The 13,265-nt window shown below is 38.6% G+C and overlaps 1 protein-coding gene across 4 annotated transcripts in view; it reads left to right on the top strand.

The window, feature by feature from the left end:
• Positions 1–13,265, top strand: part of LOC131193122 (zinc finger protein 84-like) — a 24,229-nt gene extending 10,964 nt beyond the window's left edge. For 2 of the 4 annotated variants that reach the window (XM_058172985.1, XM_058172983.1), the window contains exon 2: positions 8,382–13,265. In XM_058172985.1, coding sequence (XP_058028968.1) covers positions 9,160–10,602 — 1,443 coding nt within the window. In that variant the 5' untranslated portion in view covers positions 8,382–9,159 and the 3' untranslated portion in view covers positions 10,603–13,265. Of the gene's footprint in view, positions 1–2,469; positions 2,585–2,658; positions 2,709–8,381 lie in introns of those variants that run through there. The other 2 variants (XM_058172984.1, XM_058172986.1) reach the window with 2 other exon arrangements.

Genomic DNA, 13,265 nt, shown 5'->3' with positions numbered 1-13,265 from the left:
AGAGTTACTTGGCCAGGGAGCATTCTCTAACAGATGTAAGTTCACACACATGTACTACCTGACTATCTTCCAAGCACAAAATGATGCTGGCTAAAACTTTCTACTATTGACCTCACCCCATTCCTAAGAGGACCATAAGGGGCGTACATAAGAGCACAAACGTGCCTACCATTCCTGTCCTATTGTTTTTCTTTTCTTCTTCATATATATATATATATATATATATATATATATATATATATATATATATATATATATATATGTTTTCTGAGGTTTTCACGGGTGTTTGTATAGGTCTTTGGTTGTTGGGTTTCTCCTGTGTAAAATTGGGTGAGCCACAAGACACTTCCAATTTTACACGGAGAAAACCCAACAACCAAAGACATATATATATACGCGCTTCCAAGAAAACCCAACAACCAAAGACCTATATATATATATATATATATATATATATATATATATATATATATATATATATATATATATATATATATATATATGCTTATACCTCCTAATATTTACTCATATATATGTTTATATACTGTATAATCTTTTTGTATGATACTTATATATATTGTGGTGACAAAATAAATAAATAAATAAATAAATAAAATAAAATGAGAAAAACCCTTTTTCGCTTTGCCTTTGCCTCTCCTCATTGAGATCTGCTGGAGGATGCTTACAACTGTCCACCGATCCTTTCTCTGCAGAAATACCTCCATCTTTATGTTCCATGAGAGATAATTCATCTTTTAGAGAAGCTAAGGGGCGTGCATAAGAGCACAAAAGTGCCTACCGTTCCTGTCCTATTGTTCCCTTTCATTATATTAAATTAATATAGTTATTGCATACTTCTACTTATATATATGTTTTTCTTTTATGATGTGTTGTTGTTTTATGTTGATGTTTTACGTATACTGTTGTGACAAAAAAAAAAAGCTACAGGAAATCCTCCTCCCATTCCTGTAACACATAGCATTGTGTTGCCTTTACAGGTCAATCATCCTCCACTTCCCTCAGTTTCACAAAGAAACTTTTACCTCAGAAAAACTTTACTTCTGGCACTTCTGGGGCCATAAACTGTCAGGAATTGCATAGCCGGGTTCCAAATGGAGTCACAGATGCTGACACAAACGTGTAGTTTTAAATAAATCCAACCTACCTTCCATTGAGGACCTGTATACTGCACGAATCAAGAAGAGGGCCGTGAAAATATTTGCAGATCCCTCGCATCCTGGACAGAAACTGTTTCAACTCCTACCCTCAAAACGACGCTATAGAGCACTGCACACCAGAACAACTAGACACAAGAACAGTTTTTTCCCGAAGGCCATCACTCTGCTAAACAAATAATTCCATCAACACTGTCTATTTACTGAATATTTACTGAATAATAGTCTATTTACTATTTACTGAATCTGCACTACTATTAATCTTCTCATAGTTCCCATCACCCATCTCTTTCCACGTATGACTGTATGACTATAACTTGTTGCTGGCAATCCTTATGATTTATATTGATATATTGACCATCAATTGTGTTGTAAATGTTGTACCTTGATGAATGTATCTTTTCTTTTATGTATACTGAGAGAATATGCACCAAGACAAATTCCTTGTGTGTCCAATCACACTTGGCCAATAAAATTCTATTCTATTCTATTCTATCTATTACAACTATATATACAGTAAACTAGATAGGAGCATCATCAGGTAAAAATACAGCAGGAACATCATGAGGTAAATTACAGACAACACACTCTGAGGAAAAAAGGCGGGAAACAAGGAAACTCCCCCTTTACACTCACAGCAACCAATCTCATCTCAGATTGCCTCAGGCAGCTCTCTTCAACCAATTCCCTATAACTGTGTATTCTTACTCATTGTCTAACTAACCCTTCACAGCTATTAATTTAAATATTTTAACAAGCTGGCTCTCCTGGAGCATCTGGCCTGATGATGCTGCAATGTCCTAAATCCTTGGGAGTCGCATTAAATCAATCATAACAAGATTTGAGATGTTGAGAGGCATTGATCTCACCCCCTAGCAAAAGCTTGTTCTGTAATTCTGTAAAACCTCCATGAACATTTAGGGCTCAGCACCTAAATAGCATCACATTTCACTGTTTCACTTGGCTCAAAAGTCAGTACCTAGAAATTTTTAAAAAATGACTTGATGGCATTTAATCAGTGGAAACATCTTGCAAGGGCCTTAGGTAATATGGGACAAATAAATATGTTTTTCTGTCACTATCAGGAGATGGCGGTCAGGTAGGCAACATCCGTGGCTGAAAACCCCATAATACAATGGGGGGTGTTTGTGTGCCTGTGATTGAATTTAAGGAGTTAAAACCATAGAGTACTGTATTGCTAGAAAGGATGTGAGAAGAGAAGCACAGAGGAATTTCCTCTACCAGATCACTCATGGGAGGAAGTTTGAGTGCAGAGCGGCTTTTGTGCTCTTTCCATAGTTGAAGCAGGAGCTGGCAGGTGGGGCAGGTGGGAGGAGAGTCCGGGAGCAAGTCGGGCTGTTCGGTTCCCTCCACGGCCTGGAAGCAGAGAAGCAACTGGGCTGAAGCAGGTCAGCTGCTGCTGCTGCTGCAGGTTCCTTCCCTCCCCAAATGGAAGCCCACTGGGGCTGCAGGCTGTGAAACTGGTGGCTGCAATTTTCTGCTGGTGGGAAGATTGAAAAAGTCTCTTTCAAAGTAAAGTTGATCCTTTGGGACTGTCTTCACTCCGGAGGTTCTAGCTGCTCCATCACTGGAGGGTTTGTAACAGGGCTGGAAGAGGTCTTCTAGTCCAACCCCCTTCTCAAACAGGAGATCCAATACCACTTCAGACAAATGGTTATTCAGTCTTTTCTTAAAACCTTCCAGTGATGGAGCTCCCACAACCTCTGGAGGCTGGTTAATTATTCTCGCTGTTAGGAAATTTCTCCTTGGTTCTAGGTTGCTTTTCTCCTTGATTAGTTTTCATCCATTGCTTCTTGTTTTGCCTTCCCTCAAGTATTGGAACACTGCTATTATGTCACACTTAGTTCTTCTTAGCCAGTTCTTACAACCATTCTTTATATGTTTTGGCCTCCTGATGCCTAATAATCTTTGTTGCTTTTTTGCTGAACTCTTTCCAGAGTCTCAACATTTTTTTATAATATAGTGACCAAACCTGGAGTCAATATTCTAAGTGAGGTCTTGCTCTTTATAAAATGGAACTAGTACTTCATGTGCTCTTGATTCTATCCCTCTGTTAATGCAGCCTAGGATTCCCTCATCTCAACTGAAGAGTACTGGGCCTAAAACAGAAACTTGGGGTACTCCACTAATTACTTCCCTCCATATAGATGTAGTTCCTTTAAGGAATACACTTTGAGGTCGGTTTGTCAGCCAGTTATGAATCCATCTGTGTGGATGGATGTGTCTGTCCCACATTTTCTAGGTTATGGATGACTTTTTCAAATGCCTTACTGAAATCCAAATCCACAGCATTTCGCTGGTCAAAGAATGAAATGAAATTGTTTGGCATTATCTGTTTTTGACAAACTCATGTTGGTTTCTAGTTATAACTTTGCTTGTTTCTAGATATTTACAAATCTGTTGTTTGATTATCTTTTCCACAGTCTTCCCAGTATTGATGTCAGGCTGATTGGTGTGTAGTTTTGTGGATCCCTTTCCCTCCTCTTTTTTTTGAACATGGGAACCACATTAGCTCTTTTCCAGTCCACTGGTAGTTTCTTGGTGCTGAAAGATCTTTGAAAGATACAATTCAATGGGTCTGAGATCATGTCTGCCAGCTCCTTTAGAACTCTGGGGTGTAATCAACCTGGTCCTGGTGGTTAGAATTCTTCTAGAGTTGACAGGTGTCCTCTTAACTTTTTCTTGCCTATTTTAATCTTTTATTCCTAGTCTGTCTTTTATTGATTCTGTTTTTGGTAGATTGGGCTAGTTTTTCTTTTTGTGTGAAGTCAGATGGAATGGTATGGGGTCTCCAGCCTGAGCAGGGGATTGGACTAGAAGACATCCAAGGTCCCTTCAAACTCTGTTATTTTATTGTGGACTTGCTGTTTTTGTGGCAATAATATTGTACTGATCTGGCACTGGTCTTTTCTGGGATTTTTTATTTCCATGTATCGCCAACAAGCACAAGTATTTCCTATTGGTGCCCTATCTGTGTATCAGCCAGGTTCAAGTGTTCTCAACCAAGCACTTTTTAAAAAAATAGCTATTGAGGACCATTTGGGAATTTTCAGTTGTATACGCAGTCCTCACTTACCGCTTCTTCCCTTAGCATTCCGTTACTATGGCCCCGTAAAAGAAGAAGTAAACCTGATCCACTAATTTGTGGTCATTGTAGCACTTGTTTTTTTTTATATAAATAATTTTTATTTCCATTTTCCAACATCATATTTATGTGCAAACTATTATCCATCATTAATCATTAATTTTCATTTATTACTGATTCAGGCCTGCCCGATTGCCACTTCCTTTCTTCACAACCTCCCTCTCTACCCTCTACTACTTTAACATCCTTTATCTCCTTCGCTTTACTACTTCCTCTCCTCCTTCCCCACTCCTCCCTTCTTACCCTATCTAACCTTCTTATTCCCCTCCTCCTTCTCTACTCTTTCCTATCTACTTTCTTCCTCCTTCTCTACTCTTTCCTACCTACTTTCTTCCTCCTTCTACTTCTCTCCTTTTCTTTCTGAAATGGCAGTCGAGCATCCCCAATATCATTTTAAATTTTATTTTCATATCTTCAAAAATTACTATACATTAATAATCAATCCATGTATCATTTCCCCCCCTTTCCCCCCCTCCTCCCCCTTCCCCCCCCAGACTTCCCAGAGCGAATACCGGGTATTATAACCAACAATCACAAACTAAAGTATACAAAATATACATAACCTCCCACCTTTAAAAATTTAAAACTTTAGATCCCCTCACAATAAAAATAAAAAGATAGGAAAGAATAATAAAGAGAAAAAAAGAAAAGAAGCAATGCCAACTTCACATATTACTTCTTCTTACAGTCCATTTTTAAAATTAATCCATCTTCTCAAATTCAAATTTTTTTTTCCACTTGTATATTCCTTCAAATTTCATAAGTCCATTTCTCAAATTACAGTCCATCTTCTCGAACTCAAATTTTCATCACTTATATATTTCTTCAGTTGCCATAACATTTAATGTCCATTCTTCTTAGAGTCCATTTTAAAAATTAGTCCATCTTCTAAAATTCAATTTTTTTTTCACCCACTTGTATATTCCTTCAAATTTCATAAGTCCATTTCTTAAATTACAATCCAGCTTCTCAAATTCAAATTTTCATCACTTATATATTTCTTCAATTGTCATAACATTTAATATCCAATCTTCCAATACTACTCAATTAAAACAAATAATCATTTAAACTACATCCACAATATAACAGTAAACAGTTAAAATCATTACATCCACATTATCTAAATTCATAAATTTCACTTTCCATCCATCACAATTAAATAATATCATCCCATAGATTTATACTATACAAATAGCAAATAATAAAAATCCTATAATTTATATCCTAAACAAATCGATTCCAAAAATTAACTATAATCATCATATTCGCATCTTAAACATTCCTCCCCTCTCCCATTCTATTTTCCATCATTTCCAAACCAATTAACTTAGCATCTAACAACAAAGGATTCCCACTCTTTAAAACATTAATATAAAAATGTCTCGCTTTCATAACTGAATTAAGAAAATACTTTCTGCCTCTAAAATTCACTGACAAACCCATTGGAACTTCCCATCAAAAATATATCTGATGTTTCTTAAACTCATCCACTAAAAAAGCAAATTCTCTTCTCTTTCTTAACATTTTAGGAGGAATTTCCTTCATCATTTTTATATCTTGTCCCAATATTTGAAATTTATTTTTATAAAAGGCTTGCAAAATTTCATACCTAACCTTTTTAGTCGTAAAATAAATAACCACATCTCTCGGTACTCTATTTTGTCTTGCCCACCAAGAATTAACATGATAAATTCTTTCAATATTAATCTCAAAATCTTCCGGCTCCACACCCTTTATCTGAGCAAAGGCTTGCGTAAAAATCTCTTTTAAATTTTCCTTCCTATTTTGCTTCAAACCCCTCACCCTTATAGCATATTCCATTAATCTATATTGTAATATTACTCTTTCTTCATCTGCCCTATCTACCTTTGCCTGTATATCTTCCATCTTATTATCTAAGTTCCAATTGTTTTGATTTTTTTGAATTTCCTCTATTTTCCTTTGCAACTCTAAATTAGCTTTATTAATTTCTGCAAGATCATCCTCCATCTGAATGCAAGAGCTTAATATTTGCGCAATTGCATCCTTTACCATTTTCATTTCCCTCTTCTGCTCTTCCACCACTTCCTTAAAATCCAACATCTCTTTCTCTATTTCATCAAATTTTTGATCTATTTCTAAAAAATGACTCTCCAAAAACTCCTGTAAAGAATTTCTTAATTCCTTTTTGATTTCTTCTTTTAATTTTTGAATCTGAACTGAAGAAATTTCAAAGTTTTTAATGACTTTTGGCACTATTTGCTTAAAAGCCATTTTTAAAAAAAATATAACTTAATAATGGACCAAGAAAAAGAAAAAAAAAATTAGAAAAAAACTTTTCTTCTAAATCACTATAATCCCAAAGAAGAAGAAAAAATATAAATCATAAAATTCTCGTTTCTTCCATTTAGTCAGTATCTTCCTATATATCTTCTATTTCGACACTAGCTGTTAGTAAGCATTTCTTTAACTTTCGTTTTCAGTACACACATTCCACAAAACTGCCATTTGCTTTCTTCTCTCCTATCTTCGCAGCAAATATATCCTCAGGGGCTTGCAGTCTTCTTACAAACAAGTGCTAGAACTCCAGTTTCTGCTCCGTCCACGTTACAGTCCATCATAAATCAATTCCTGCCGTGGAAATTGGACGCTTCGTTTGTCTGCCATAAAGGCAGATGGCTCCCCCAGCCAGGAGCTTATCAGGCTATGGAAGGAGAACTCCCCGTAAGCCTCAGAAGCTTCTGTGGCTATATTTGGATGTCTCAACTTCAGCCTGAATGCTCATCTCTCCCTCTTTGCCCGAGGGAGAGAATTCCAAGCTATCGGACCAAGATTTACGATGTCCTGACAGCTTTACAGACTAGGGAGTTAGCAGCCTAATCATAGCTGCTTCTCCACGAAGCCATTGTAGCACTTGTTCATTGACCACAAGTCAGAGGTTCCTGTGGGTATGAAGGTGCAGAAAAAGGAGATGTACCAATTTGGGTACTACCCACTGGTGCAAATATATGGTGGTTTCAGCATCCCACACTCATGATCCCCATTTGTGGCCTTCCCAGCTAGCTTCTGACAAGCAAAATAGCTATTGCAGACCTTTGAGATTAATAGTTGAATAGGTAATCCTCATTTACCATTTGTTCCCTGAACCTTCAAAGTTGCAATGGCAGTGTAAAAGCATACTTAAACTTAGCCACACAAATTTGTGGTCATCATAGCAATTGTTCAGTGTCCATACGTCATCAGTTCCTGTGATTATGAAGGTGCAAGAAAAGAAGTTGCACCAATTTGTGTTCTGCCAACTGGTGCACATTTATGCGGGTCACTGCATCTGACTCTCATATTTCCAATTTGTGACATTCCCAGTTAGCTTCTGACAAGCAGAATCAGTGGGTATACTCTGGCAGGAAATTAAAAGTCACAGTCATACGAAATTGCCTTTTACAACCCACAGTAATTAGCTTAAAAACTATAGAGGAAAATATGTAAGTTGGCACTGTGATGTGATATCATGCTTAGTGATTGGGCTGTTTAGTGACGCGGATGCCAGTTCCAATTGTGGCTGGTAAGTGAGGACTGCTTGAATCGGGATGTCACCAGAGTGTTTGTGGTCAGTGTTTTCTGGCCTTATTTGGAGGTGAGGACTTTCATGAGGAAAACTGGTACCTCAAATCTTGCAGAGACATCATTTCATCAGTTAAAGCCCCCACATGTCTAAAGTTAGCTTAGAAGGCTGTACTGTAAGCATTTTGGGACATTTGGTCAGACATAGATTTTCTCCATTTATACATGTGTGGGTGTATCTGTATTTACTTCTGTATGCATATGTCTGCAATTATATAATCTATCCCCAGCAGTTCCATATATAGTTGATGATAACCCTTTGCACTGCTAAAAATATGATCCAAATCAAGGAGAATTTTATGATTGATTAATTTAAGAGGTACATGAATTAGCATTCTGACATGTTTGCATTTTTGTTCTAATGTATACTTTTTTCCTTTTTCTCATATCTTCTGCAACCATTTTATAATTAACATTACACTTTTCTTTCAATCCTGTAGACAAAGAGGATGGCAATAAGAGCACTCTGGACAACTGAGAATAACAAGCAACTTTGAAAAGGATCCACCAATCAAACTATTTTCCATTTCCTTCAAAAAAACCACACAATTCTCATTCCCGGCAGCTGATAGACAAAAGAGAGAAAATCAAATTAGATTCTGAGCTGGAAAAAGTAGATTATGTGGAAGGATACATTACATAAAAAGACAAGGGAGATTATTTTTTCATTCAGAAAAAGAGGGATATCTCTGGAATTCAGTGAGGAAAAGGTCAATTGGAAAGCAATCGTAGAGCAGACATTGATGCAGGCCTTGCTCTGGGAGGAAAAAAAAACAGCTTGAACCAAAGCAGTACTAAACAAGGGATCCTCCATATTTTTAACCTCCTCAGGATTATCAGTTGTGGAAAAACTCCATAGATGTACCTATTGTGGGAAAGAGAACTTTCAAATCACAACTGATTTTGCATGAGAGGATCCAGACTGTAGAGAAGCAATACAAACTCTCAGTGGGACAAAACCTTTGGTCAGAAGAGCTCCGTTGCGGTTCATGGAAGAACCCACACAAGAGAGAAGCCCTTTAGTGATTGTGGCAAATTGGTGATACACCAGAAGACACACAGGAAACATAACCTTTTGAATGTCCTAATTGTGGGAAAATTTTCAATAAAAATTTTGACCTCATTAGCCACCAGGGGATTCACACAGGAAAGAAAACATTTGGGTGTTCTGATTGTTGGAAAAATTTCACTCAGAATTCCAACCTAGTGATAGAGCAGATGACTCACATAGGAGGGAAACCCTTTAAATGTCCTGATTGTGGGAAAAGTTTCAGTAACAACTCCAGTCTGGTAACACATCAGAGGACTCACACAGGAGAGAAACCCTTTGAATGTCCTATATGTGGGAAAAGTTTCAGTCAGAACTCCAGCTTGGTGAACCACCAGAGGACACACACAGGAGAGAAACCCTTTGAATGTCCTGATTGTGGGAAAAGTTTCAGTCACAATTACAACTTAGTGATCCATCAGTGGACTCACACAGGAGAGAAACCCTTTGAATGTCCAGATTGTGGGAAAAGTTTCATTAGAAATTCTCACCTCATGAGGCACCAGAGGATTCACACAGGAGAGAAACCCTTTGAATGCCTTGATTGTGGGAAAAGTTTTGGTCAGAATTACCACCTTATGATACACCACAAGACTCACACAGGAGAGAAACCTTTTAAATGTCCAGATTGTGGGAAACGTTTCATTACAAATTCACACCTCATGAGACACCAGAGGACTCACCCAGGTAATAAACCCTGTGATTGTCAGATAGGTTTTAGTCAGAATTCCAGTCTGGAGGACCACAAGAGGACTCACACAGGAGAGAAACACTTTGAATGTCCTGATTGTGGGAAAAGTTTCAATTGTAATTCTTACCTGGTGATACACCAAAGGACGCACACAGGAGAAAAACCCTTTGAATGTCCTGACTGTGGGAAAGGTTTCAGTCGTAATTCAAATCTGGTGAAACACCAAAGGATTCACACAGGAGAAAAACCATTTGAATGTCCCATCTGTGGCAAAAGTTTCAGTCACTATTTCAGCCTTGTGATACACCAGAGGATTCACACAGGAGAGAAACCATATCAGTGTCCAGATTGTGGGAAATGTTTCAGTTGTAGTTCTGACCTAATTAAACACCAAAGGACTCACACAGGAGAAAAACCCTTTGAATGTCCGGACTGTGGGAAAAGGTTCAGTCGTAATTTCAGCCTGGTGATACATCAGAGGACTCACACAGGAGAGAAACCTTTTGAATGTCCTGACTGTGGGAAAAATTTCAGTGAGAATTCCAGCCTGGTGAAACACCAGAGGACTCACACAGGTGAAAAACCCTTTGAATGTCCTGATTGTGGGAAAAGTTTCAGTCGTAATTCTGATCTGGTGATACACCAAAGGACTCACACAGGAGAAAAACCCTTTGAATGTCCTGACTGTGGGAAAAGTTTCTGTCGTAATTCCAGCCTAGTGAAACACCAGAGGACTCACACAGGAGAGAAACCTTTTGAATGTCCTATCTGTGGCAAAAGTTTCAGTCAGAATTCCAACCTAGTGATACACCAGAGGACTCACACAGGAGAGAAATCTTTCAAATGTCCAATCTGTGGATATTATTTCAGGCATAAATCATCCCTTATTGCACACAAGGAAATCCATATGAGGCAAAAGTAGATAAGTTTAAAGAAGGCTTGAATTTTTCATTTGTGATTTCCCATTGAAATTGTAGGTGAGAAATTGACTATTTGAATTCTGACCTGATTCTTTTTACTTAAACATGTCTCAGGATTACACTTGTAGGTGGGGAGAAAAGAAAAGTGGAAAGGCTAACTAATTGTTTCTGGTTATCAGCAGCAGTTTCTGGATATTTCATTTTTGCAGAAGTAGTGGAATTCCTGAAAAAAGACTTTTGGGTGATGTGTTTGTATATTGATTATGGAATTCCCATATCTGGAGTTTCAATCTTCTACCTTGATTTCCTCCAGATTTTGAGCCCCAGAATTCCCCAGGCAGCATAAAAGTTGTCCTCAAGAGACAACTATTATGGGCCTTGCAATTATGGTTGTGTGTTATAACGGCCGTTAAGTGAGACTGCTTTCCTTAACTACATGCATCCCCCTGCTCTCCCTGATACAACCATTAATTGAATGTGCGAGTTGATAGGTGGAACACTGGCTTCCTCAAGGCTGGAGAAAACTCTTGGAGGCCTAGAGCAGGGCCTGGCTTGCCTGCCACAGGCATCCCTAGGCAGGGGTGAAATGTAAAATCTGTTACTTCTGGTTCTGTGGGCGCAGCTTGGGGGGGGTAATGTGACGGTGGGCGTGGCCAACTTTTTTTTTTTTAACTTTTAAAAGCATTTTTTCTACAACCTCTTTGGCCAAAGAGGCTGTTGAAAAAATGCTTCTAAAGGGTTCTGGCAATCCCAACTGAGCTGCTGGATCCCTTTAAAAGCAATTTTTTTTATAGCTTCTTCGGCCAAAGAGGCTGTAGAAAAAAATGTTTCTAAAGGGTTCCGACGATTTCAGTTGAGCCGCGCGATCATCAGAGGCTTTTTTTTTCCTTTAAAAGCATTTTTTCGGCAGAAGAAAAAATGCTTTTAAAGGTTAAAAAAACCAAACCTCTGATGATCATGCGGCTCAGCTGGGCATGTGGGGGCCCGCGGGGATTTTTGCTACCGGTTCTCCGAACCACCCGCTGCCATCGCTACCGGGTCAGGCGATCCGGTCCGAACCGGGAGCATTTCACCTCTGTCCCTAGGCCTCCCCCACCCTCCAAGACACCCTGTGCTTTGTTTCCCAACCCTTGTGTCTCCTTGGCCCTTCCATCCTCCACACAGTCCCCCCCAATCCTTTCACTTCTACCCCCCCAGGGTCCTCACAGGTTTTTTTCCCACTCTTACTGGGTCTCTGTAATCCTTACGGTGGACTCCCACTCCACCAGGCCTCATACCCTCCACCTCCTTACCTTTTGAAGATCTCTGATCCTCATGTTGGAGAAGGGGAGGGACACGCATCCTTGGATCTCATGACTGTGTCCTGGAAGCAGTGGTCATTTTCAGTGGGCCCTGGATTTGTTCCTGAGCCATGCAATGGACTTGTGGAAGTGGCTGTTATTTTGCCACACTGTCGCCCAGAAGAGTGACAAACCTCTCTTTTTTGCTACCTTAACATGAGGGAAAAAATGTACAGTATTGAAAAATATTTCTTTTTAAAAATGCATCATGTTAGAATTATGAGTAGCTTTTGACAAGGGGGAAAATGGGTATTGTCGCTTTTGCTATGAACATTACAGCAAGGCAAGTTGTTCAGAGTTGCCTCAAATTGTGAGATGGGTAGCAATTAATAATTTAATAATAGTTTAATAATATATGAATTCAATAATAAAAAGGTAACATAAAGCTCATTTCCAAACTCTTGCTCAGTGATGAGGACTACACACACACAATGGATTTCTAACACAATTGTTAATTTGTCTTTTGTGCATTCTGCATCTCTATGACTAATCTGTCTTCCTCAGCTTCCCTTCCCTCTTCATTATAAATTTAAAATTTGTTTCAGTCATACATCAGTCCAGCCACTCTGTGCCTCTGATGATGTGAGCTGCAGTTAGGCTTTTGACTCTTAATTTATTTGTTGCATTACTATCTGACCTAGTCCTAAATTCTATGAAAGAATGACATTTCATTAGATGCAGTTAAAAAAATTAGAATGGATCTGTTTTGATTGGCATTCTTTCCAGATTCAGGGATGGTCTTCTTCATCGCTGCCAGTCTGAGTGGTGGAAATTAAGACATTTGAAACTGGAAAACTAAGTTAGAATAGAATAACAGAGTTGGAAGGGACCTTGGAGGTTTTCTAGTCCAACCCCCTGCTTAGGCAGGGAACCCTACACCACTTCAGACAAATGGTTATGCAACATCTTTTTAAAAACTTCCAGTGTTGGAGCATTCACAACCTCTGAAGGCAAGTGATGCTGTTCCTTTTAACTTTACAACCTCTAAAGCAGCCATTGGTTGTGCCAATGGGTCTGTAGCTTTTGGAAATCATAGAATTACAGAGGATCTGTCTGACTTCCCTGATGATTCTCTGAATTCTGAACCAGATTCATCATGAAAGTTGAGGTCACCATAGATGGAGACAGTGAATAAAGACAAATGTTTTGAAAAGACTAAATGGGGATGGATTTCTTCAACATAAGAAGAATTTGACTGATCAACTTGAAAGCTGGTCCTGAGTGTGGCACTTGGGGTATTGGGAGATGCCTCTTGGATTCTTCTGGGCTCTGTACTCTGTACTTTTATTCCTTCTTTTAAAAAATTGAGAATTTCGCAAGTTATT

This window comes from Ahaetulla prasina, chromosome 2, assembly GCF_028640845.1.
Source record: "Ahaetulla prasina isolate Xishuangbanna chromosome 2, ASM2864084v1, whole genome shotgun sequence".
Taxonomy (NCBI): Eukaryota; Metazoa; Chordata; class Lepidosauria; order Squamata; family Colubridae; genus Ahaetulla; species Ahaetulla prasina.
The sequence above is the reverse complement of the archived record's forward strand: the minus strand, read 5'-3'. Positions and strand labels throughout refer to the sequence as shown.